This window comes from Aspergillus luchuensis, chromosome 2 (genome assembly GCF_016861625.1).
Source record: "Aspergillus luchuensis IFO 4308 DNA, chromosome 2, nearly complete sequence".
NCBI lineage: Eukaryota > Fungi > Ascomycota > Eurotiomycetes > Eurotiales > Aspergillaceae > Aspergillus > Aspergillus luchuensis.
In genome coordinates, this window is record NC_054850.1 from 4,494,186 (window position 1) to 4,518,491 (window position 24,306).

The window sequence follows — 24,306 nt, forward strand, 5'->3', positions numbered from 1 at the left end:
CAATTTTTAGGTATATTTGCATATCACTATTTATAGCTGATCGGTCTGTATTTTCAAGAATCGATCACAAGAAGGAGAGAGTAAAATAATCATGCTGAGAGACATGCTTCATAACCAACAGGGGCTGAACATATATGCACATAAGACAATCTCCCCCATCCCATATCCAGACGCCATTCATGATCCAAAAACATTTACTGCAAGTAAACAGAGAAACCCTGATGGCCAAGCGATGCATCCCAAAATCTCAAGTCTAGAATCACAGCAATCCAATCCCATGCACCACACGCGCCCAGTCACACCGAGGACTGTACATTAAAACGGAAGCGATGAAAAATGATAAAGTAGCGAAGGGCAAATTGGCAGTTCTTAGATACCCCCCATCAGCTCCACTGGGGGCCGTGACGTCTTGGGCGGCATCTTCTTGAGCGACATCTCGATGGGGCTCATGTCCATATCGATATCCTCGTCTGGGGAAGCACTGGTGTCCTCGACCATGACAGCAGGCAAGTTAGGGCTACCTCCGTGGTCTTCGGGGTGGTAGATGAGTGTGCTGCTGCGGCTGCGCGTCTGCGACAGGGCCACGGGCCAACTGCTCGTCCTCTTGTCCGAGGTCATGGACATCGGAGTACCCGGCTGTTGTTGTTGCTGCTGTTCGATAGATGACACCACCACTCCCGTCGCTGCTTCCTCGACACCGGACTGCTCCGTCTTCAACTTGGCCAAAGCCTGGGCGAGATCACTGGCGTGGACTTCCTTGTTTGGGGGATCTTCCTGGCGCATGACCCAGCCGTGGGGCGGGGAGGGGGGCGGTGAGATGAAGAAGAGCTTGTCGACTTGCGGGGCCTCCAGGAGTTTAGGGCGGGACTCAAGGTCGTCCATGATGGGAGTTGGTTCGCCGAAGTAGATCTTGGGGATGATAGGGCGGTTGAGCAGTGGTGCGCCAGTTAGGAGTTTGCGGATGCGGAGAGCGTCGGAGTCCGTGTGGAAAGAGCAAAGGATGCGGCGGAGGGAGGGGAGGGGAGAGAAGGAGTTGAGAGGAGCCAGAGACTCGAGATAGGCTTTAAGGTTGGCGAGGGAGTCGGGTTGGAAGAGGAGAATGTCGTTCAGATCGGTTATGATGAGGGTGTTGGAGGGAGGTGTGGGTTGTGTGAGAGGGGGGAGGTTGGACATGTCGAGGGTGAGAGAGGGTCGAGAGGAGCGACGGGCTCCGAAAGAAGGAGAAGAGGAGAGAGAATGAGGTGGTGAAGCGGTGTTCATTGTGTGAAAGTTGTTGTTGGTTGTGATGATGATGATGGTTAAAGGGTTGTTTGTTTGTAAGTGTGTCTTCAGTAGAGAGAAGGAGGAGAGAGTCGGTGGTGGCGGAGTAGGAGTAGTATAAGTAGTTGGTGGTGGTTGGAAGTGGAGGAGGCGATAGTAAAGATAAGCGGGAAGAACGTCAAATCTGGCAGGCGCGCTTATTCAAGGAGTCAACCACAACCACATAAAATCAACTCTATTCTTTGAATGATTTTGAGAGTGGTTATTATTCAATTTGATGTTCTGAGAATGAACTGAAGAAGTAGTTTAAGAAGGAATTCTGCAGACGAAGCTGCTTGCATCTTATAGGCAGCGAGTGAAAGATCCGTCTTCGTCGACGGCGAGGCGCAGCCAAACGCCTTCGTGTCGCAGTGGAGATGCAAATCTGCTTCTTTGCACTGCCTTCCACTCACTCTTCGGCTCTTGCCCATTTTCAGGCAATTTTGGCTCCGTTCCTGTCGATCTCCGCACGCAGTTCTCCTTCTTTCTTCGCTGCAATCTGCATAGCGCATTCGCCACACTCACTCTCTCGTCCTTCGCCGTGTGGCTGAACTGCCGCTATTGCCACTAGATGCCCCCATTATTGGTGTCGTTTACAATTCATCCCCAACAATGACGATGATGCTATTCGCTGCTCTCGACTGTGGACCTCCTGATGATTAATTCAACTGTGGCTTGACTCTCTCTCTCCTTCTCTGCCTCCTTGTTGAGGCTATTGATTCCTCCTAGACTAGTACAGTACGCAGTAAACAGGGTCTCCCGACGTGATGCTCAAATCCGCTAGTGTCCAATGACTCCATCATCACCAGCCTCGGAATGCTTCACATGTCGTGGTCTCCACTGCCTGTGACGCATGAATGCCCCTTAGTTTCCACCCCCTTGTCCTGACTCCTGGGACTTGAGTCTATCTATGTCTATTGTGTACAAAGTAAGATACATCCCGGAGGATCCCACATATCCATGGTTCCGGTTTCTCCGCAGACTCCATGATCCATCGGGTATGCAGCTCCGCCCCGACGGTGGAGAGCCGGCGATGAATGGCAGATCGCCGAATATACTACGCATACCTGTCCCCAGCAGCTGGCGATCTTCTATGTTAGCTGCGTTGCAACTCCAGGCAGGCAATATTCTATGTCTTGGCTCTGGCACAGCATACTCTTGACTGCATTGCATGTACTTGCTGGCCACGTATTCGGCTCCCATACCAAGCCCCCCTTTAAGTGATGCAGCTCGGCTGTCACCCATTGCCAAAGCCCCGGGCCTAGGACCCTGCAGTGTCGAATACCACCCAGAGTTTATTTGCAGCTTCTTTGCCTTGTCAAATTTCTGTCATGCTATGTCACATGTACGATGTCCCATGAGTCGTGGCCTTGCTCGTGCTACTTACTACCCCTAGAACGGCCTTCGTGTCATTTAGCTTAGATGTCATATGTTGGCTTCCTGCGAGGCTCACAGTGCCTTGAGACCGTTGGATCTCTTTGCTCAGCTTATCTCATTTACAGTCTCAATCCTCTTCTCCGGAGTCAAATTCTGTCTGCCTGGAAGTCTGTGGGTAACACTGCATGAACCGATCTAGCTAAGCCCTGAGCTCTGACCACAACCCGTTCTCTAGCATAGCCACTCACTATCCCGGTGTCCCCGACATGCAATGCAACCGCTCCTTAGAGTCTAATCTGCAGCCATGCCGCACACTGCCCATTCTCACGACAATGATACATTGGTCAGCCGGTCGTAGATGGCACACCATCTGTATGGCGGCTTTCACGGACATGGCACCTTGTATGTAGCCTCCGGCAAGGCTATAACTCTGCCAAATGTGCTGCTGCATGACCGTCCGTCCGCAGCTTCATACAATCGCAACGAGGCTTCTTCTGAGCCCTCGACTGGCAGGTGCACATGAACTCCTAATGGGATTGAGGCTAGGTAGATGAGCCGCGCTCTGCATAAATGTTGGCGGCTGCGCTTACAACAGCGTAGGCAAACGCATTACACAGGTATAGTCCAGCCAACATTACTGGTTGGATACGAACTATGGAGTTTGGGGGCCATCTGTAGAAGCTCCTAACTAATGCATCCCTTTTCATTGCTTTTGCTGATTTTGTGGGCTCATATCGGATCCATCCTTGGCGTTAGGGCGCAGTTACCGAGTGATCCTTCACCGACAGTTATTCAGACACATAATGATATCCATGTGCGCTGTCATGATGCTTGATCAAAGCCTCGATGTCTCCAGCTAGGCAATAGTGACTCGGGGATCATCCACGTCTACTGAGATGGGTTTTTATGCCGCTTTGCAAATTCTTTAATCACTTTCACAACCTCGAAGATGGTTTCCGTCTGTCTGACAAGAGGTGCAGACGTTTTTGTGCAAACAGCACTCGAGTCCTGGGGGAAATGCCCATGAGAGTCTGGCACAATCGATCTGTCGTGTCATTGGAGACAACTATCATGCCATTCGACGGGTTCTTTCCGGCCTACAGTCAGCATAGATATCCCTCTGAAGGGCATTAGTTCTGTTGGCCCTTGGTAGTGATTTCCATATTAAGAGTCGTATGTGCTAATAGCAAAATGGTCGTCTTGCTCATGGAAGGGGGAGTCACCCGGTCACTAGTGCGCATGTCAATGGCCATCAATTCATGGCTTAGACATCCATTTTCTCGCGTCGGCGCTACTGTAGCCACGGCTCACTACTGAAAGAAGCCAATAGTTCAAGTAATAAGGCCTTCAATGAACCATGTTTCTCCGTCAAGTACAGATTGTTCACCGGTGGTGACCGACTTCGCACATTGATTGTTTCGGCAGTATACTCACCGCCATGATTGCCGCTTTTATACATGGAAGAAAGCTTACTAAGTCCCATGCGTCATAGTCGATACAGATAGGGATCATGCATATAGACAGCAGCAGAATACCTGAATTAAGTAAACAAATAGGTTTGAGGCAGATGAGAACTGTATTGAATGTCAGCTATAGCCTTGCAATGCTTAGTTAAAGACAGCACGCGATCATCCGGCCCGAGGTTTCTCCCGGTGAAGGCGGTCAGATCAAGCCGCCGAAAGTTCTGCTTTCCAACGATATCGCCGATTTTGTTCAACCTCTCACGCCTCCAAGCTTCATCATACTCTGTTATTCACAGTCACCATCTTTCACCTCCTCTCCTTCCAAAATGTTCCAGAGAACCTTCCTCAGACAGGCCCAGCGGTCCCTCCGCTCTGTGCGCCCTACCTCCATCAACACCTCCGCTCTCCGTCGCACGCCGCAGCTCCCCCAGACTGTCCGCCCAATTGCTCCTCAGTCTGCCTACCGGTTCTACTCTACTGAGAACAAGGCTGAGAATGGCGAGAAGAAGGAGGGTGAATCTGCCCAGGAGGCTGAGGACCCCGTCCGCAAGGAGCTTGAGGAGAAGAAGAAGGAGGTCATTGAGCTGAAGGTAAAGCTCCCCTCCCAACACGAGCGCCCGGCTCAATTCGTGCTACGCCTTCCACGGTGGTCAATGGTGCCTTGCAGATCTCTAACTCTTTCATTAGGACAAGCTGCTCCGCTCGAAGGCCGACTTCCTCAACCTGCAAGAGCGCACCAAGCGTGACATGGAGAACTCTCGCAACTTCGCTATCCAGCGCTTTGCTGGCGACCTTCTTGAGTCCATTGACAACTTTGACCGCGCCCTCCTTGCTGTTCCCAAGGACAAGCTTGATGCTCCCCAGACTGAGGCCAACAAGGACCTGTTGGAGCTCGTTTCCGGTCTGAAGATGACTCAGAACATCCTTCTGAACACCCTGAAGAAGCACGGTCTTGAGCGCTTTGACCCCAGCGAGCCCACTGAGGATGGCAAGACCCAGAAGTTCGACCCCAACCTCCACGAGGCTACCTTCATGGCCAAGGTTGAGGGCAAGGAGGATGGTGACATCATGTACACCCAGAGCACCGGATTCCGCCTCAACGGCCGCGTTCTTCGCGTAAGTGATTGTTCTATAGCATGTATACGTGGTCAACCATGCTAACTTGTTTACTATAGGCTGCCAAGGTCGGTGTCGTCAAGAACTAGACGCTTCTCCAACACTCTTAACCATTATCTCTCCCTTTCCGCCTCCCTGTCTTATCTTCTTGTTGTATAATATACCAAATACGTCTTCGCTATGATGGGGATCGACTTATGTTAATCCGACAGGCTGGAACATCTGGAATTGTTCCAGGTCTCTGTTGCTTTGTCCATGAACGCATGTGTGTATGATACACCTTACCTGTGTTGTGTGGTCTTGGTGCTTTTATATCTTTTCTGTTACTTGGCGTTGTTTCTGAACTCTCTCCTCCCTATTCTGTATATTATATCCCTGGCTGGTGTCTTTGTTCCTTTACTTCTCTCATGGAAAAAGTGGGATTGTGTTGTTGGGATTGGCATTGGCACGGATGTGGATGACATTTGCATGGCATTGGATCATGTTGGATTTTATTGCATCACTTTGCGTGCCCGGTAGGCAATGCAAGGTGTTTTGATCTAAACGACTAATAGAAAGTCTCTTGATCAAGACGATTGATGAAATTACAGTGTGCATCTCGGTAACAACCAGCGTAAGGCATGTATCTGCGGTCTAATGGTCCGCAGTGTTCTCGTGCAATCAACAATAATAATGGCTCAATATTTCGGGAATACCTATCAAGAATCTCTTTTCTTTTTCCTGCCGTATCCTCGTAATTGAATGGTGAGTTGCAATTGCGCATCTCCCTCGGTGGCTCATTTTCCCGGCCCGATGTGTTTTGTAGACTCGGAGCTCCCAAACGCCGCAACCAGCAGTTGACTGCCCTCGGCGCCAGTCGTTGATTAACTCACACAGCACTCCGAGATGCGTCTCTTTGCCACTGGGAGGGCCCTGCGCGCAAGCAGTGCCCGGTGGGCAATTGCTCCCTCACGTCAGAGCGTACGCATCCCACTCTCGCAGTTCTCGGAGCCCTTTGCCGTGAAGCGGAGAGATTGGAGTTCGACGGCAATCCGCCGAACAAACGAGAATGCAGATGGCAATCAAAAGCCCTCCCTCCGGCCTTCAGTACCGCAATCTTTGACCATTGAAGGTCAGTCCTACCGCACAGATCAGTGGACGAATACGCCGGATACGATTCTCTCCCACATCGGCCGCCGCCTATATCTCGATGAGAACCACCCTCTAGCGATTACGCGCCAACTGATCGAGAGCCAGTTCCCTGGCCCGACATACGGAAACTACACCGAGAAGAACCCTGTTGTGTCGACGGCGCAGAACTTCGATGTCCTGGGCTTTCCCTTGGATCACCCCGGTCGGAGTCGCACGGACACTTACTACATCAACGATAAGACGGTCTTGAGGACACACACCAGTGCTCATCAGCAGGCATACTTTCAGCAAATCAATCGCAATGAGAGCACGCGTCCGGAGGAAGTTGGCTACACTGTCGTCGCTGATGTGTATCGGAGAGATGCGATCGATCGCAGTCACTACCCGATCTTCCATCAGATGGAAGGCGCTATGCTTTGGAAACGTCCGGATAATGAGCCCTTGAAGCATGCTAGTCAGACTGCCGCTACGATCATGGAGGATCTCAAGAAGATCCCTGCTCATGACGTCGAGGTCGAAGACCCCAACCCTACGATCCATGCCCAGAGGAACCCCCTCCAGGCGGAATATCATAGCGAGGAGGAAGTTGAGGCCATCGCGGCGCACCTCAAGCGGTCTCTGGAGCGCATGGTCATAAAAATCTTTACCGAGGCCAGCAAAGCTGCTGCTGGTAGCAGTGAACAACCAGAACCCCTAAAGGTCCGCTGGGTGGAGGCATACTTCCCATTTACCAGCCCGTCCTGGGAGTTGGAGGTATTCTGGCAGGGTGACTGGCTCGAGGTCCTTGGTTGTGGTGTTATCAAACAGGAGCTGCTGAACAACTCGGATGTGCCCAACCGTGTCGGATGGGCCTTTGGTATCGGTTTGGAGCGTATTGCTATGCTTCTGTTCAACATCCCGGATATTCGCCTGTTCTGGTCGCGTGACGAGCGATTCCTTTCCCAGTTCCGCGCGGGTGAGATCACTCGCTTCGAACCGTTTTCCAAGCACCCCGCCTGTTACAAGGATGTCGCCTTCTGGCTGCCCTCTGCGTCTGTCAGCGGTGGCAGTGCGGCGGGCGGAGCTGCGCCCGTGCACGAGAACGACATCATGGAGATCGTCCGCGGCGAGGCAGGAGACCTGGTGGAAGACGTCCAGCTGATTGACGAATTTACCCACCCCAAGACACACCGGAAGAGCATGTGCTACCGTATCAATTACCGGAGTCTGGAGCGCACCTTGACGAATGAAGAAACAAATGACCTACATGAGAAGGTCCGACAGAAGCTTGTGGGTTTGCTGGGAGTCGAGCTCCGCTGATGGCAGCGAATTTTATTACACATGCCCGCGACGTACTAAATGCCAAGTTACAGTTGGCGAGTCGAGTCTATATGTACAACAACTGTGTATTACCATGTTCAGATGAAATCACCTATCCTCCAACTTTAACCGAACGTTGGGCTAGGGAAGATCTAGCCGCGGCTACTTTCATGTACCTTAATCTAGTCTACGGCATGGGACGTATGCAGCGTGACGTAGTGGCGATCCAAGCAGGGCCTATACTTTGTAGTAGAATAGGATTGTCGAGACCAGCTGAGGAGCTGCCAAACAGCTATGGCATAGTATGCTACTTATTCCCCGGTCTTCGGAGGTAATTTAAGCACCGAGTGCATCAGCAGAGTTACCCCAAGCGAGGCTATCACGATGGAGGCGCCCCGCGGGTATCGAAGGACACAGAGAAAGGCTACTTGAAATACGCGCATTACCGAGGATTACCGCTCGGCCTCCTTCTGGCCGCCAGAAACCGAGACGCTGATTGGCCAGTGCGGTCCCAGACCGGTTAGTGCAGCCGAAAAGCAGGGTTTCGGAGACTTGATCTATGTCCGGCGCCGCCGATTTCTTACCAGCGTATTACTCACTTTACTGCGTCAGACAGGACTTTATTATTATCATCGTTGCCTTCATTCCATCTCTCGTTCAAACTACGAAATCTCCCCTCCTCCACCTCCCCCCTCTCCACTCCCCCCTCTCTCTGTCTCCCTCCCCGGGATCACTCTTCCCTCCGCTGAAATGTCTACCATGGCCAGCGGCGCGAAGTTGGAGGCGTCGCATCCTCCCAAGGCGGCGAATGCTCCAGCCCCTGCAAAAAAAGTTCATTATCCTTTCTGGTTCGGTGGTTCAGCATCATGCTTTGCGGCTGCCGTTACTCACCCTCTGGATCTCGGTAAGCTCTAATTTAGCCAACACCAGAAAACAAAGTATGTGCTGGATTTGAAGCTAATCTTCGTCTACAGTGAAGGTAATTTATGCCTCCTGGACTTCTTATAGGAACTCTTGATTTTTCCCCCTCCGCGTGCTTATTCCTATACTTCGTTGTCTCACCGGAACGCTGATCGATGTGCGTTTTGAAAATTTATAGGTCCGCCTGCAGACCCGCGGGCCTGGCGCCCCCTCGACTATGGTCGGCACATTCGTGCATGTGTTCAAGAATGACGGATTCTTCGGTCTTTACAGCGGGGTATGTAGTATCCACCAACCCTCCAGATCATGTCGATTTCAGTACATGATGCTAAAGTCACTTCTTGTAGTTGTCCGCCGCCATTCTGCGCCAGCTGACCTACTCCACCACACGATTCGGTATCTACGAGGAACTCAAAAACCACTTCACCTCCCCCGACTCGCCTCCTGGCCTCTTCACCCTGATCGGTATGGCCTCTGCCTCCGGCTTCATCGGTGGCATGGCTGGTAACCCCGCCGACGTTCTGAACGTGCGCATGCAATCCGACGCCGCTCTCCCTCCCGCTCAACGCCGTAACTACCGCAACGCGATTCACGGATTGGTGACGATGACGCGCACCGAAGGTCCCGCCAGCTTGTTCCGCGGTGTGTGGCCGAACTCGACCCGTGCTGTTCTCATGACAACGTCGCAATTGGCCTCGTACGATACCTTCAAGCGCTTGTGTCTCGAGAAGCTGGGCATGTCTGATAACATGGGAACGCATTTCACGGCCTCCTTCATGGCTGGATTTGTGGCTACCACTGTCTGCAGCCCTGTCGATGTGATCAAGACTCGCGTCATGAGCGCTTCTCCGGCTGAAGGCCGCAGTCAGAGCATTGTTGGACTGCTCCGTGATATCACTAGAAAGGAGGGCCTCGCATGGGCTTTCCGTGGTTGGGTGCCGAGCTTCATTCGTCTCGGTCCTCACACCATTGCCACATTTATCTTCCTTGAGGAGCACAAGAAGCTCTACCGCTTGTTGAAGGGACTTTGATTTTCCTGAACAGGTTTGACGTATAGATTTGCTTCATTCTGATTTGTCTTTTCTCTTTTTTCCAGGCACATATCTGCGATATCCGTCCATATGCTGTGTTTTCTTGGGATAGATGGTCTTTTGCTTTTTACTTTGTTATAAACCTTTCTTTCTTGATCTCTCATTGGCGAAGCATTACCGGGAGGACAAAAGTCTTGCGCATTTCTTTTTCTTGTGTTCATACCCTTGTATATATCTTATAGATTACATTTCCTTTACCTTTACTGTTATCTCTCATTTCTCTTATTTTCTCCTATCTTTTACTCTTGACTTCTCCGTTGTCTCTTCGGGCTGGCTAAAGTGACTTCTGTCCTCCAGTTTCTTCTCAACGCTTCGCCGACATCTCCCTCTCTTATCCGTGTTTGTCCATTTCATTCTCGGACTAACTAATATGGAGCAGCAGTTTCCGAGGCATATACGTCTCACTTGACATCTGATACACAAGATTTAGACCTCTTTGAAAATAACTGATTCAGAGACCTCCATTCACCGAGATTGGCATCAGATCAGACTTGAAAGCCATCTATCACCAACTAACGTTTATAATTCTATACTATGCCTTGGTGAGAGAGTGCTTTTTACTATAACCTACAGTTCATACAACATTGTATTCTTTGCAGTTTAGATTAGATCAGAATGAAATGAAATGCCATAGTATTCTTCAGACTCATATACTTACAGTATTGTATCATCTTCCCTCAAGTCCAACACTCGATTGTGGCTGATCTTCTTTTAAAAAATATACACTGCCACAGTACTAGTAGTACGTAGTAATTTGACCGTATCATCATTGTTCGTTGTTTTGGTTGTATAACTAGCAGTAGACAGCAGTGAGGTTGTCATCATATTGATTAGTAGTTACTTCGCAATGGACATAGTGAGGTAAGCAGATGCATAACTGGGATAATCTGTTATCAAGTCAGTGGTTCATTAAGTTTGTTGTGAAAGACTTGTTTTTGGGGTTGGTGATTGGTGGGTTGGTTGGTTGGTTTACTATCGGATAGTATCGTATGATCTTTTGACGGTGATGTTGGTGGTAAGCAGAGTGGTTATCAATTAATATTGTTTTAAGCTTTTTCAGGTATTCTATGGTAAGGTGAGTGGCATGTGAGAGTTAAAAATGAACGTTTATATGGCTGCCTATTTTATATCAATATTAGAGTGATAGGTAAAACAGGACAGATTCATAAGAAAATTATTGGCTACGAGCTTAATGCTGAGCTTTATGGGCGCGGTTTGTTTTGACACATCAATTCCAACTACGCGAGTCTATATACACTCGTCTTCCAACCCAGCCGAATTGAGTCTGGGGAGGGGCTCAGAGCTAACAATTCTCGCTGGATCCAACTTATAGGGTAGAGTACATGTTGACAAGACACACGAAAAACAACTTTGAACTTTCAATTAACGGTGAACAAAGTAGTTAACTGCGTCTACCGGTCGAGACGAGCGGGGAAGTTACCAGCCTCTGTAAGTTTCTTTCGTCAGTATGCTGCTGTGTGATATATAAGATATAGGATCATATAATGGGACTACATACCGCGCTGGCCGTCCCATCTGTCAGTCCAGGCCTTGGGGCAGAGAGAGCGGAAGGCGTGGTAGAACTGTTTTCGGTTCAATGGTGGTTAGGATTTGAATTCGCTTGGGTGTGGAATGGGGAGGCAGTAGCTAGCTAACCTGGCGGCATGGGCGGAAGTCCTCGCCCTTGGCGGTGACACACTTGTGGTAGTCGACGTAGTTCTGCCAGCAGTGCTTGGTCCTGTGAGTGTGAAGAAAAGATGTGTGGTTAGTTATTGCAGTTCGTATTGGGAGGCAGATTGAGCGGAGAGGTGTGCGAAAATCACGTACTGGTTCTGCTGGGGGAAACGAGCGTCATAGCCTATTCATCACCTCATATGTCAGCCCACAAAACTACCTCGATCGCGACGACAGCGACGGCGCCGCGAATGCTCGAAAACCTATCCTAGACGTACCAGCTGTGAAATGATTAGCAATTGACCTTAGTTACGGGACGAATTGGACCCATTGGAGGTTGGGAGAGGGAAAGCTCACCAGTCACGAACTTGAAGGGCTTGGTCTCGACGGGCTCATCGGGGTCAACTTCAGGAATGGCACCCATTGTGATAGATTGAAGGTATAGTAACCTTAAATAGGAAACTTGGGGTGTTGATTGGAGGGGGGTGGGATGAGCGGAGGGAGGAGGGGAGGAGGTCTGGAGAAACCGAGAAAGAGAGGAGGTTCTGCGGCCGGTGGAGTGGAATGACCCGTGAAGCCGTGAAGCCGGAAGTTCACGTTTGACCGCCTCAGGCGCCAAACTAGAGGTTACTAGCGAGCCACTCATGCGCCCAGGTTTCCTAAACACCCGAACCACCACCGTGACTTCCTACCGCCTTACCTAAGTGGTGCAACCTCCCCTTCCATCAAGCTCAGACTTCCGTCACCACTTCCCGATCTTGCCATCCCACCACTTAAGTCGTTCTGATACTCAACTTCAACCACCCCGGTTGCTCAAAGCCCATTCGCCATGTTCCCTACTCGTGTTCTGCGCATGCAGGCCTCCCGGCCTTTCGCTTTTCCTGCTCCTGTGAGTTGGCCCTCGGTCCCCCGTGTTGGCGTGGATGTTGGGGAAAAATTACGTTTGGCAGGGTGGCTAACAAGTGGCTACAGAAGGAAAACCACAGCGGTATGGGGTTCCCTCCCCGGTTCGCGCATAGGACCGATACTTGAATGATGGAATCGTGTTGTTGGGGGTGGGAATTGGACTAACGCCTGGCTTCTAGCCCACACTATCTCTCAGCGTCTGCGCACTCTGAAGAGAGTCCCCCCGGAGTTGATCCCTCTCGGTACGTCGCGGTCTGAATGATTAACACCTTGCCATTGGTTTACAGCAGTGCTAATGATTGTTTCTTGAATCCTACAGGTCTGGTCCTTGGGTATGTTTATTTCCTGATATCCTATGGCTTCTACATGACATGCCGTGAAGTCTAATCCCGACCGCCTCCCACCTCCCTTCCTCTCCCACTCCGCAGTCTTCATCTGCCCTCCACTGACGCAGTTCCATCGCAGTGTCGCCGTCGGTGCTGCCATCTACTCCAGCACCCGCAAGCTCATGACCGACAAGACCCTCCGTCTGTACCGCAACAGCCCCGAGGACCGCGAGCACTAAGAATGTACCATCACATTTGATTTCCAAATTGCAATGGGCGATTCTTTGTTTGATTTTTCGGCGATCTGTATCATTCACGGGGTAGTCGGGCCTTGTCGCGCGGCCAGAGTTAAGAATGGAATGCTCGAAAATTCTCAGGCTCAGGGTTGGAGCGCGTGTAAATAGTACGGCTTTAAACGAAGGGTTCCTGATGGTGTAATATCGCAATATTACTGTCGCCCGCTTCTTGGCTTATCTTTTTCTTCGTTGCGCCAGTGTCCCCTGGCGTGAGTGGATTATCGTAGAGCTCATTCCGGCTTGGGTCCGGCCACGTCCAGTTCCTCGAGTCCTTGCATGGGATCTTGACGTTCGGCTCCGTCGGTCTCGCCTCCCTCGGCAGCCAATTTGTCTTCCTCGTCGACAGCATATTTGGCCAAGTACCCCTCCTATTGTTTCATACGTAATTAGCAAATGATCTGTAATATGACAAGGTGAACGTCACAGCGTACCTGTTCCCAGATAGCCGTCTTGCTGCCGAGTCCTTCGTTGCTGTCCTTCTGCGGCTTAGCAGCAGCAACCTTGATTGTCCGGCCATATAGTTCGCTTCCATCCATGTTGTCGATCGCCTCTTTCGCATCTTCGGGCAGATCAAACTCCACATATCCAAAACCGCGGTGGAGCTCGTTGGAGTTCGGGAGATCGGGTTTGGGGAGCGTAATATCAACCACTTCACCAAAGGGAACGAATGCCTCGGCCAGCGTCTGCATTGTCACGGCCTGGTCAAGACCCCCCACGTAGACGGTACATTTTAGACGTGCTTTCTCGCTCATGGTCGGTCGTAGCAAACTTCCCAAATGGGCTAGGATGGAAAACGTCACTGAGAGGAGGGGGAGAGAAAGAGCGACCGCGTCGGGGCCTTTTCACTTAATGCCTAGGCAAAGCTCTAGACTTTGGGACGGAGCAACCTGATATCACGTGGTGCCCCCGGGGCGGGTGTTTTGGCGAGGGCCCAAAGCGGTTTAGGGGCCATCAGCCCCCCCGAGCGCCCTCCAGGAGGACACTTGGTTGATTGCAGTGACGCCCTCGATCGCATACTTGGCAACTCACCGTACATGCACCCCTCGGTTCTTCTATAGAGAGGGGAGGTTTCTTTCTTAGGTTGTTTCTCTGCTCGTTTTTCTGGTTCTCCCGCTCCTGGTGTTGCTTCTCGTCTATGACCTTTGGTGCCAGACCCTCCTAATTCGTGTCTGGTCCTAACTCTCCTAATCTATACCCTTTCCTTTTCCCGCCGCTCCTTTACATCTCACCATGGTGCGTCTGAGGGAGATTCCCCGGACGGCCACTTTCGCCTGGTCCCCCGGGGCTGCGTCGCCTCTGATCGCCACCGGTACTCGGGCCGGTGCTGTTGACGTCGACTTCTCCAATCAGACATGTCTGGAGCTCTGGGATCTGGCACTCAGCCGCCATGAGACCGGCGGAGAGCTACAGCCGGTAGCTAAGATTGATACGGACTCCGGGTAAATAGAGCCTTGCGTTTACCCTGCAATTTGTCGTGTAAGGGAAGCCGACGTGCTAACTATATCGCTCCGATAGCTTCAATGACCTAGCGTGGACGGAATCCGAAGATAACTCGCGGGGTGTGATAGCCGGTGCTCTGGAGAACGGCTCGTTGGATTTGTGGGATGCCGATAAGCTGCTTAATGGTTCCGAGTGAGTTGGCGGGTGTGCTCTATGTCGGGGCTGTACAATTGGCTGACGGTTCAAAAGTGATGCTGTGATCTCGAGAACTTCCAAACACTCAGGGGCTATCAAGGCTCTCCAGTTCAACCCCAAACACTCGAACTTGCTGGCAACCGGTGGTGCAAAGGGCGAGGTAGGCTACATGATGGAGAGGTGTCTAGACAGTCAGGCTTATGATTGGACAGCTCTACATTTCCGACCTGAACAATGTCGCGAACCCATACCGACTCGGAGGCACGGCGGCCCGCGCGGACGACATCGAATGCTTGGACTGGAACAAGAAGGTTGCACACATCTTGGTCACTGGTAGCAGTGCAGGCTTTGTTACTGTGTGGGATGTCAAGACAAAGAAGGAGAGCTTGACGCTCAACAACATGGGCCGAAAGGCAGTTAGCGCTGTGGCCTGGGACCCGGAGAAGGTGAGTTCAGGAACACCCCTTATGTTTCCTAATTTTCGCTAACGCAGCGCAGCCTACGAAACTTGTCACTGCGACCCCTCTAGAGTCCGATCCTCTGATCTGTGTCTGGGATCTCCGTAACTCGCACGCTCCAGAGAGGACCCTCCGCGGCCATGAGTCCGGTGTGTTGTCGCTCTCCTGGTGTGCCCAGGACCCCGATCTGCTTCTCTCCTCCGGAAAAGATAACCGTACGATGTGCTGGAACCCGCAAACCGGCCACGCCTATGGCGAATTCCCCGTCGTCACCAACTGGACCTTCCAGACCCGCTGGAACCCGCACAACCCCAACTTCTTCGCTACCGCATCGTTCGATGGAAAGATCTCCATCCAGACCATTCAGAACACTAGCACCGAAACCGCACAGGCCATCGCCGATCAGAATCAGGCTCTGGATGGCGAGGACTTCTTTGCCAAGGCACAGACTCAACCTCAGGTCTCGAGCTTCTCGTTGCCGAAGCCTCCCAAGTGGCTCGAGAGGCCCTGCAGCGCCACCTTCGGCTTTGGTGGCAGAGTCGTCTCGGTCAACCTGGTTGAGAAGGGACAGCGTGCATCCAAGATTAAGATCACTCCGTTTGAGGTTGATGAAGCTGTTGGGAAGTCGACTGAGACCTTCGAGACCGCTCTCAAGGAAGGTGATCTGCGCAGCATCTGCGAAAGCAGAGCGGCTAACGCTGGCTCCGATGAGGAGAAGGCTGACTGGAAGGTCATTGAAGCCTTGATCTCTAAGGACCCTCGCAAGGGATTGGTTGAATATCTTGGCTTCGCTGACCAAGCAGACGAGGCTGCGGATAGCCTGTCTAAGCTCGGTCTCGATAAGGAAGAGGAAGTCAATGGGGAGGCGACGAAGGAATCCCGCGGGTCGGGAGCCAAGAAGCACAGGCGCCTGCAGTCGATGTTTGATGCCAATCCCGAAGCAGACAGTTTCTTGTCCGACTTGGCTGCCTCCAAGGGAGCCAAGACCAACAATCCCTTCCACATCTTCAACGGTTCGGAGAATGAAGCCGACACGGGCATTACCCGCGCGTTGCTCCTCGGTGACTTTGAGAAGGCCCTTGACGTTGCCCTCAAGGAAGATCGTCTCTCTGATGCCTTCATGATCGCCATCTGCGGCGGTCCTAAGTGCATTGAGAAGGCCCAGGAGCACTACTTCCAGAAGCAGACCAACAGCCCCAACTACGTGCGCCTGCTTGCTTCCATCGTCGGCAAGAACCTCTGGGACGTGGTTTACAACGCTGACCTGTCTAACTGGAAGGAGGTCATGGCGGCTCTCTGCACTTTCGCTGACGAGAAGGATTTCGCTGACCTTTGCGAGGCTCTGGGTGACCGACTGGAGGAAGAACTCCGCAACAACGAGGACAAGGGTATGCGCAAGGATGCTTCCTTCTGTTTCTTGGCCGGTTCCAAGCTTGAGAAGGTCGTTGCGATCTGGATTGAGGAGCTGCGTGAGCACGAGCAGAAGGCTATCGAGACCGCCGCTGATGACTCTGCTTTCTCGATTCATGTCCGTGCTTTGCAGGGGCTCATCGAGAAGGTGACCATCTTCCGCCAGGTCACCAAGTTCGAAGACACCGAACGGACTAAGGAGTCGGACTGGAAGCTCAGCACGCTGTACGACAAGTACATCGAGTATGCCGACGTTGTTGCTACACACGGACGCCTGCAGGTTGCGCAGAAGTATCTCGACCTCGTGCCGGAGAAGCACCCCGAGGCTGAGATTGCACGGAACCGTATCAAGTTGGCTACGAGACAGGCAACCCCTCAGAGAACGCAGCCCGCCGCCGCTACAGTGACCAGGGCCGCCCTCAACAAGCCTCTCCCCCAGCCTAACACATTCCAGCCTCAGAGAGCTTACTCACCTGCTACGCCAGCTGCTGCTCCCAGCCCCTACGCTCCAGCTGCCGCGGCTGTCAACCCCTACGCTCCTCCGACTGCCGCTGCCAACGCCTATGCACCCCCAACTGCTGCTGCCAACCCTTATGCTCCGCCTACTGCTTCGGCGCCGGCGCCACCTGTCAACCCATATGCGCCCCCAGCTGGCGGTAGCAGCTACACCCCTGCAGGATACCAGCCGCCCAAGGCACCTGCTTACGGTGCCCAGCCCCTAGGCGGTGGTGTGCCTCCGCCTCCGCGTGCATCCAACCAGTCTCCTGCCCCTACCGTCACCACCTACACCACTGCCACGAATCTGCCCGCATGGAACGATCTGCCAGAAGGGTTTGCCAAAGCTCCCACACCTCGCAGGTCCACTCCTGCCGCTGCGACGGTTGCGTCTCCCTTCCCCAACCAGTCCCCCACTCTCACACAGGGACCTCCGCCACCGGCTGGTCAGCGAGCACCCTCAGTTCCCCCTCCGCCGAAGGGCAGTGCTCCCCCTCCACGGATGACCTCGCCACCTGCCGTGCAGCCGGCTTCGACTACGATGCCCCCTCCGCCGGCCAACCCTTACGCTTCCTTGCCCCAGTCTCCTCCCATGGCGTCCACGATGGGAGTCCCAGCATCCATTCCTCGGGGACCTTCTCCATACAACGCGCCGCCTACCATGCCTCCTCCTCCCAACCGGTATGCTCCTAGCCCAGCCGCACAGGCTGCCAGCCCGCAACTGCAGACTCGGGCACCTGTCCCTCCGCCCCCGCAGGCAGCTGCTTCTCCGTATGCCCCTCAACCTCCGGCCGCGGGCCACTATGTCCCGAGCACTCCTCCGCCACACGTGCAGCCCCCGCCGCAACAAGCCCCTCCACCTCAGGCCGCCCCCGGATCCCGGCCAAGCACCGCTTCCTCGCAGAAGAAGCCCGCACCTGCCCCGCCTAAGTACCGTAAGTGATCTCATACCTCTCTTTTGGTGGCCTCTGTTTCTGACATCTCATAGCCCCTGGTGACCGTTCCCACATCCCGGCCGACGCCATGCCTGTCTACGAGATCCTCTCCGCAGACATGCAGCGCGTGAAGTCTCGGGCCCCGTCTTCCTTCAAGGCACAGGTCGATGATGCTGAACGGCGGTTGAACATCCTGTTCGACCACCTCAATAACGAGGACTTGCTCAAGCCCAACACCATTGCGGACATGGCGGAGCTGGCTCGCGCCATCCAGGCGCGCGACTATGAGACCGCCCGGACGATCCACGTCGATATTATGACTAACCGGCTGGACGAGTGCGGTAACTGGATGGTGAGCATCTCTACTTTTATACTGAACTATACCCATACTAATACTCTATCAACAGGTTGGTGTGAAGCGTCTCATCAGCATGAGCCGGGCCACCCCGTAAATTTGAGTCAAGTTTCAGTTTAAGAGGCTATGACAGGAAAAGGAAGTAAAAAAAAGAACGATTATGAGTTGTATGTAAAGGAAAGACGAGTCCTCTTTTATTATGCTTCACTGTACTGCTCATTGTCCGGTCCCGTTTTGCCTTGGTTGGGCTATTTGCGAATTGTTCCTTCAGATGTCAATGTTATTACTATGTTTATTCTATTGTTAGTAGTATTGAAAAGCCGTAGGACCATACTTACCACTAGATTTCACTCATATGCATTAATCCTGTACGAGGAATACTACGTTATTAGTAGGTATGTGTGTCTAGTACTATAGAACCACGTTTACAGTGCAAGTATGATCCGTGATATCTGCAGCGAAACATTGATATACGTTACTATAATATATACAGCGTTTTACTATCCATTCATCCAACCATCCACGATCATACATCAAATACCCCCTACTAAGAACCCAACACTGGTATCTCTATCTCTACCTCCCCGCCACACCCCCAATCCTGCCCCCACGACCCGCAGGGAAATTCCTCGCGCTCAACAACGCCCCCTTCACACCTCTAATCTCCGCCCTGAAGTTGGCAATCGCATCCTCCTCACCCTTGCCCACTCCGGTTGCCGATCCACTCCCCGAATCCATGCCAGGCGTGCTATACATCCCATACCCAGACAGCGGGTTAAACCCAGGCTTACTGTAGATCAACCCATCCAGGTAATGATGCAGTTCATTCAAGCGCGTGCGCATCCCACTGTCCAGCGTGCTGGATTCCTTCTCTGTGTCGGAGCATTCGCGGAGCTGGGATCGGATGCTTTCCAGACGCTTCAGGTGGTCAGTTACTGCTGCGGTGGGGTCTGCTGGTGAGTCCTTGTCTGTGCCTGTCTTGTTGTTGTTGTAGGTTGCGGCGAAGTCCGAGGTAGCTGTTTGGGTGGCGACGTCGCGGTGGAAGAGCTCCGTTGGGTCGGAGGTGATGGACTCGGTGTCGGTGGAGGATGAGTCGTTTTCGGTGTTTGCGGTCTTGTTCTTAAGGCTTTCTGGAATGACGGAGACGTTTTGCTCCAGCTTCTCGTTGAGCTTTTGGAGGTTGCTTGTTGCTGTGGAGGCGAGCTCTTGTCGCGCGCTTGTTAGGTTCGAGAGCATCGGCTTTATCAGGTATTCGCTGGCGCCGTAGAAGCTGGCGCTGAGGCCGGCGGCGCCGTAGAGGGTGTAGAGCACGCTGCGCAGGGTTACGAGTGGGGGTGGTTTGGTGGGCGTGGAGAGGAATTCCGGGTAGGTGATTATGGGGGGGATGTCGCGGGTGGTGGTGGTGGTGGTGGTTTTGGGGGGTGTTGGTGATGGGGTGGGTGTGGTGTTTGAGGATGAAGGTGTGGGTTGGGTGGTTGATGATGTTGAGGCATTGTTTGTTTGGTCTGGTGCTGATGCTGGTGCTGGGTCGGTGCTGCTGGGAGGAGTGGTGTCCGGGGAAGCGGTCTTCTCTTCTTCTTCCTCGGTTGTATCGCTCGCCTTGGGAGTGGATGATGTTATGCCTAAGAGGGTGTTGATCTCATCTTCTCGGAGACCTTTGGATTGCAAGAATGTCACTTTGCGATCGGTGGGAGCGTCGCGAATGGACTCGTCCTCCAGGAATTTGGCTGCTTGTTCGATGAGGGCTGACCGGGAGGTGTCGTCGGAGGTCGGCGATGAGGTAGACTCGGAGTTGTCAGTGTTGAGGTTGGAGGCGTTGTTGGGCTGCTGCCATGAAGGGATTGAGGATGGCTTGGGCTTAGAGTCCGCCATGATTTGTATGAGGAGGTGTAATTGAGAAAAGCAGGGATAGGAAAGTGGAAGAGGTAAAGTTGAGTGAGGAGATAGCGATGGATAGTAGCCATGTGAGGGAAGATAAAGTGAGGAGAGACACTGGGTTGCCCCGACCTCGGCTGTATTTGTGGTATGTATGGGGGCGGTACGGGCTGTACAACAGGTACTTCTTGGGGGAGATGTAGTAAGTTTGGATGCGCTAATTGTGGTGAAACACAAACTCTAAGATTACTGGGCAACATTCTAGAGGATGTTCTGACAGGTAGAGATACTATTATATGACGAAAAAAAAAAAAATACAATGTGGCTGTTCACTAGCGACCTATACTTGTTGGTATTACTCTTGGGAGCCACGGGTACATAGTAGAAAGTAGTAGCTCCACTCAAAATATATTGACCGATCTATGAAGATAATATTACTATTATTGGGGGTGACAGCATGGGAGTTTACAAGAAGACTATTTACCAACTGAAAATGAAAGAAATGAATTTAAGTACCACAGAATATACTCAGACAGATTATTTCAAATGTAGTTATCATATAGTATGGCATATAAGCATGAATGTTGCGGTGGTGGACAAACCAACTTAAGATAATGGGGAAAGGCGGCCAAGGATTACCGACCGCCTGGCAGAACCGCCGAAGCGGCCAAAGGAAGAGGCGAAAGTCCGCGGATCTTCAAGGATTCTTCCTGCTGAAAAGGAAGCATTTCCATCGAACCGGTTCATTCTCTGCTTTGCTCTGGTTTTGGGTCGCCTCGATCAGGTACCGACACATACGTGTACTTCTCTGCCTGCCAGTCCACTCAGAACATCGGCCACTGTTGTCCAAGCCCAGGTCTTACTTGGGGTTGCATTGACGACCATTTACTTTCTACTAGAGAAAGCATCCCTATCACCTCTCGGTGAGTCGTCCTCGTATTAGTTGCCTTGACACACCTTGTCTCCCTGTCGCGTCTCATCTGGTCTCTGTTCTGGTCTCTTCTGGCCGGGCCTATACATTTGTTCAACATCTGCGAAACATCAGAAACGAGATGATTACACACCCCCCTCTCCTCTTCTCCCCCCTCCCCGTTTATTTACATTGATTATCCATCCCCGAGGCCTCATCTATTTCTGCCCGCGCAACCATCGGGAAACCCCTGCTGGGTCAGTCCAGGGAATAATCCCTAGGTCCCGCGTCCGGGTTGCGCCAGATACCGCACCGCCGTTGGATTGACCGCGCCTTTTTTCTTGGACCTAAAACCCATCAGCCCTGAACATCTGCATTCAAAATGTTCCCATTGGCTCCGTCATCATGGACCATGTCGCGGGGAGATGTCCAAGTGGCGTCCGTCAGAGATGTGATAGGGGTGGATGTCCTGTGCCTTTCCGGAGTGCATGGCTCATCCTGAACACTGGCCCACGTAGTCATTCTTAGCGGTGGATGATGGTAATCTGGCGCTGCTTCTGCCCATCGCGAGGATCTCATCTCTCTTGACCTCCAAATGCGCTCATTCACTCCCCTCCTCACCCTTCCCCCTCTTCCCTGCCTTCCGCAATCCCACCATCTGTCCATCCACCGGGACATCCAGGGCAAAAAGCCAGATAACCCCCCTCATCACTGTTACTCTGTTTGAGTTTACTTCCAAACACATTATCTGGCTTCCACATAACACTACCCCTGCTACCCAGTCTTGATCTGTTTCCAACTACCTTTGTTCCATCTTGCTTTACTCTCTATCTACCATTCCTCTTTGTTAGCCTGTCGCACAGTTTATGTTATTTAAGCCTGCTTTCTTTCCTGGTTGCTCTATCCTCAGATTCGTGTGGCTGGGATTGCATCTCAGTTTTGCACTTTGCGTTCTCTGTCATTGAGAGTTTTGCGGGGATTTCACTAGCAGCCACAATGCTTTTGCGTCGCTCACTACGATCCCGCTTGGGGCGGGATGACCAGCCGAGCATGGATGCTAACATGAACACCAGATCCACGAGAGCTGCCGCCCGGGCTGCCATCTCCACCCCAGCGGTGACGATTTCACGCGGTGCATCTGAACTACACGGGAATTCTACTCACAAATCAATCCATTTGACAGTAAAGATGCCGTCCAGCAAACTTCGTGAAGTTACCAGTGGTAGCACCCGAAGTGGTGCATCGACCAGACGTTCGGTCAATGTCTTCACGGAGAATCCCATCGTGACGGGTCCCCGTACCAGCAGACCCAAAAAGAAGCTTGTTGAAGTGGATACGAGCGATGAATATGACCTGGAAGACCAGGAAGAAGATGAGGTGGACGATGATGAAGATGCGCCAGGTGAAGACGACGATGACGTAGATGCCGATGGCGATTTAGATATGGATGATGCGCCACCACAGCCGCCAGTGTCCAAACGGCAGGCGAAAGCAGCGGCAGCGGCAGCGCCGAGCGGGAAGGCCGTCAAAAGTGTAGAGGCCAAAGAGATGGAGCTGGACGATGACGACGAGGACGACGACGATGAGGAGCTCTCGGAACTGGAGTCGGACGCTGAAGGTGAGCCAGATGACCAGGACGAAAGTATGATGGCCAATGGTGGTGCCGAGGATCTAGAAGGGGAAGAGGAGGAAGAAGAGGACGATTTGGACAGCGATGACGATACCCCGACCGCCGACTTGAGCAAGATGACCAAACGGCAAAGGGGTAATCTGGGTAACGACTTCCTGCAACTTCCCATGGGTGAGTCTTTACGTCCCGCATGATCATTGGAAGCTGTGTGAGTCTGACTGAGAGCAGAACCCCAGGTAAAGAAGCATCTGACGGCTGAGGAGCGCGCTATGCGTCGTGCCGAAATGGCTCGTCGTAGAAAGAACCTCAGCGAGAAGCGGAATGAGGAGGAGAAGGTACGTACCATCTAGGGTCCCGCAAAGTGCAGCGGGATGGGAGTTTCTGTACTCCAAGTCGATGCTGATATGAGAATCCCAGATGGACACCATCAACAGGCTTCTACGGAAGCAGGCACCCAAGCGCCGGGGACGTATTCCAGCTGCAGAGACAGCCGAAGCAGCTTCTGCGGACCAGGAGGTCGCGGAACCCGAGAAACCTGATCCGACAATGGTGAGGTGGGTAAGTGGCCGCGAAGGCAGTCGAGTAGGCGTGCCGGAGGAATGGCTCGATATACCTGCAGGGCGTGTCTTTGGTGGCAATGGCTCGGGCAAGCTCGTGCAAGAGGTGTAACAGGCATGGGAAGTTGGGCGCATCTGGAGCTGGGCGTTTGAAATAGGTTTCTAGGGAGGGTATAGGCTTCTATAATACTTAGGTCAGGGATGTACATTTACAAAGTGGATCATTCAAATAGCTGTATTCAGTGGGTTATCCTGGAGCTTTCTGTAGAAGTACTGGATGTTGTTTTAGTTCTATATGGCTATTTAGATAGTTTTGGCCATCGATGACCGTTGAGCTGTGGAGTCACATGGTCAATGGTAGAAGCCCGTACTATACCCAAGCTGCACATAACCTGCCTGCGTCCTTGATCTCACTGCAGTCCATTATTATGGTAGCCCGCACAAGACAAAATCTCACAGTCACCGCTAGCAGTCACTGAGGAGTCAGTGCAGGCTCCATTTGTGACTTGATTCTCTGTTCCATACAGTCATGAACTCGCAAAAAGATCAATGCGGTCATTATTCTGGCTATATATCACCGGCCAGCGGCGTCTCAATGTATGCATTCCAAAGCAACTTATTCAATTGAAAGCTAGCTTTTCTGAACCTCGGGGGCCTTCGCTTCGCTGGGTTGGGTCACCGGCTTGTTCAAATCCTTGTCTGAACTGGGAGTGGGAGTGGGAGCGATCTTTTGGTCTTGCGCCGGCGGAGTCCTATCGGTGAAGCATTCCAGTCAGCAGGGAACGGCATGCAAAACAGGTGACTTGGTAGGTCGGCCTTACTGAGGACCCGTCTTCTCCGATTGCAATTCTCGCAACGCAGGCTGGAAGGTATAGTATCCTGCAAACCCGGAAAACGTAACAATTAGCAAGCTGATGGCAATCACATGCTCATATGCAAGAGCGAGTGTGGAAATCCCCAATACTTACCAGTCCAGACACCCATGCCAATGGCCATAAGGGCCGGAATCCAATTGCGACTCATGATGCAGACTTTCCAGTGGCTGCTGGGGAAGTTTCAATGCGGGAGATGGAGCTAGCAATGGTGCCGTAGCGTTAATTGAAAGAGCTGGCCGGGCCAAGCTCCGGCCGGACCGCCCGCCGGGCAA

General features: G+C 52.4%; 10 protein-coding genes across 10 annotated transcripts; 6 read left to right on the forward strand and 4 right to left on the reverse strand.

Moving 5' to 3' along the window:
- Window positions 1-4,465: 4,465 nt before the first annotated feature.
- Window positions 4,466-5,344, forward strand: grpE (mitochondrial nucleotide exchange factor MGE1; the record flags this gene model as incomplete). Its single annotated transcript, XM_041686285.1, has 3 exons — window positions 4,466-4,729; window positions 4,827-5,255; window positions 5,315-5,344. 3 exons carry the CDS (start codon window positions 4,466-4,468, stop codon window positions 5,342-5,344), a joined length of 723 nt encoding a protein of 240 aa, XP_041540285.1.
- Window positions 5,345-6,140: 796 nt separating this feature from the next.
- On the forward strand, window positions 6,141-7,685 carry AKAW2_21460S (phenylalanine--tRNA ligase; the record flags this gene model as incomplete). The annotated part of the gene is made up of 1 exon (XM_041686286.1): window positions 6,141-7,685. One exon carries the CDS (start codon window positions 6,141-6,143, stop codon window positions 7,683-7,685), a length of 1,545 nt encoding a protein of 514 aa, XP_041540286.1.
- A 1,138-nt stretch (window positions 7,686-8,823) lies between these two features.
- Window positions 8,824-9,637, forward strand: DIC1 (putative mitochondrial dicarboxylate carrier; the record flags this gene model as incomplete). The annotated part of the gene is made up of 2 exons (XM_041686287.1): window positions 8,824-8,883; window positions 8,954-9,637. The coding sequence occupies 2 exons, from the start codon at window positions 8,824-8,826 to the stop codon at window positions 9,635-9,637; spliced, it is 744 nt and encodes a 247-aa protein (XP_041540287.1).
- Window positions 9,638-11,109: 1,472 nt separating this feature from the next.
- Window positions 11,110-11,795, reverse strand: COX12 (cytochrome c oxidase subunit VIb; the record flags this gene model as incomplete). The annotated part of the gene is made up of 5 exons (XM_041686288.1): window positions 11,110-11,144; window positions 11,217-11,280; window positions 11,354-11,435; window positions 11,525-11,555; window positions 11,729-11,795. The coding sequence occupies 5 exons, from the start codon at window positions 11,793-11,795 to the stop codon at window positions 11,110-11,112; spliced, it is 279 nt and encodes a 92-aa protein (XP_041540288.1).
- Window positions 11,796-12,200: 405 nt separating this feature from the next.
- AKAW2_21463S (uncharacterized protein) lies at window positions 12,201-12,842 on the forward strand (the record flags this gene model as incomplete). The annotated part of the gene is made up of 5 exons (XM_041686289.1): window positions 12,201-12,260; window positions 12,344-12,359; window positions 12,457-12,519; window positions 12,597-12,609; window positions 12,743-12,842. The coding sequence occupies 5 exons, from the start codon at window positions 12,201-12,203 to the stop codon at window positions 12,840-12,842; spliced, it is 252 nt and encodes an 83-aa protein (XP_041540289.1).
- A 287-nt stretch (window positions 12,843-13,129) lies between these two features.
- On the reverse strand, window positions 13,130-13,651 carry AKAW2_21464A (RNA-binding protein; the record flags this gene model as incomplete). Its single annotated transcript, XM_041686291.1, has 2 exons — window positions 13,130-13,267; window positions 13,331-13,651. The coding sequence occupies 2 exons, from the start codon at window positions 13,649-13,651 to the stop codon at window positions 13,130-13,132; spliced, it is 459 nt and encodes a 152-aa protein (XP_041540290.1).
- Window positions 13,652-14,129: 478 nt separating this feature from the next.
- Window positions 14,130-18,284, forward strand: sec31 (putative protein transport protein (SEC31); the record flags this gene model as incomplete). Its single annotated transcript, XM_041686292.1, has 7 exons — window positions 14,130-14,338; window positions 14,415-14,531; window positions 14,589-14,694; window positions 14,747-14,980; window positions 15,033-17,832; window positions 17,886-18,184; window positions 18,240-18,284. The coding sequence occupies 7 exons, from the start codon at window positions 14,130-14,132 to the stop codon at window positions 18,282-18,284; spliced, it is 3,810 nt and encodes a 1,269-aa protein (XP_041540291.1).
- Window positions 18,285-18,763: 479 nt separating this feature from the next.
- Window positions 18,764-20,059, reverse strand: AKAW2_21466A (peroxisomal membrane protein PEX14; the record flags this gene model as incomplete). The annotated part of the gene is made up of 1 exon (XM_041686293.1): window positions 18,764-20,059. The coding sequence occupies one exon, from the start codon at window positions 20,057-20,059 to the stop codon at window positions 18,764-18,766; it is 1,296 nt and encodes a 431-aa protein (XP_041540292.1).
- A 1,909-nt stretch (window positions 20,060-21,968) lies between these two features.
- AKAW2_21467S (PAPA-1-like domain-containing protein) lies at window positions 21,969-23,271 on the forward strand (the record flags this gene model as incomplete). The annotated part of the gene is made up of 3 exons (XM_041686294.1): window positions 21,969-22,773; window positions 22,831-22,937; window positions 23,020-23,271. The coding sequence occupies 3 exons, from the start codon at window positions 21,969-21,971 to the stop codon at window positions 23,269-23,271; spliced, it is 1,164 nt and encodes a 387-aa protein (XP_041540293.1).
- A 519-nt stretch (window positions 23,272-23,790) lies between these two features.
- Window positions 23,791-24,182, reverse strand: AKAW2_21468A (uncharacterized protein; the record flags this gene model as incomplete). Its single annotated transcript, XM_041686295.1, has 3 exons — window positions 23,791-23,911; window positions 23,981-24,038; window positions 24,128-24,182. The coding sequence occupies 3 exons, from the start codon at window positions 24,180-24,182 to the stop codon at window positions 23,791-23,793; spliced, it is 234 nt and encodes a 77-aa protein (XP_041540294.1).
- Between the last annotated feature and the right edge of the window lie 124 nt (window positions 24,183-24,306).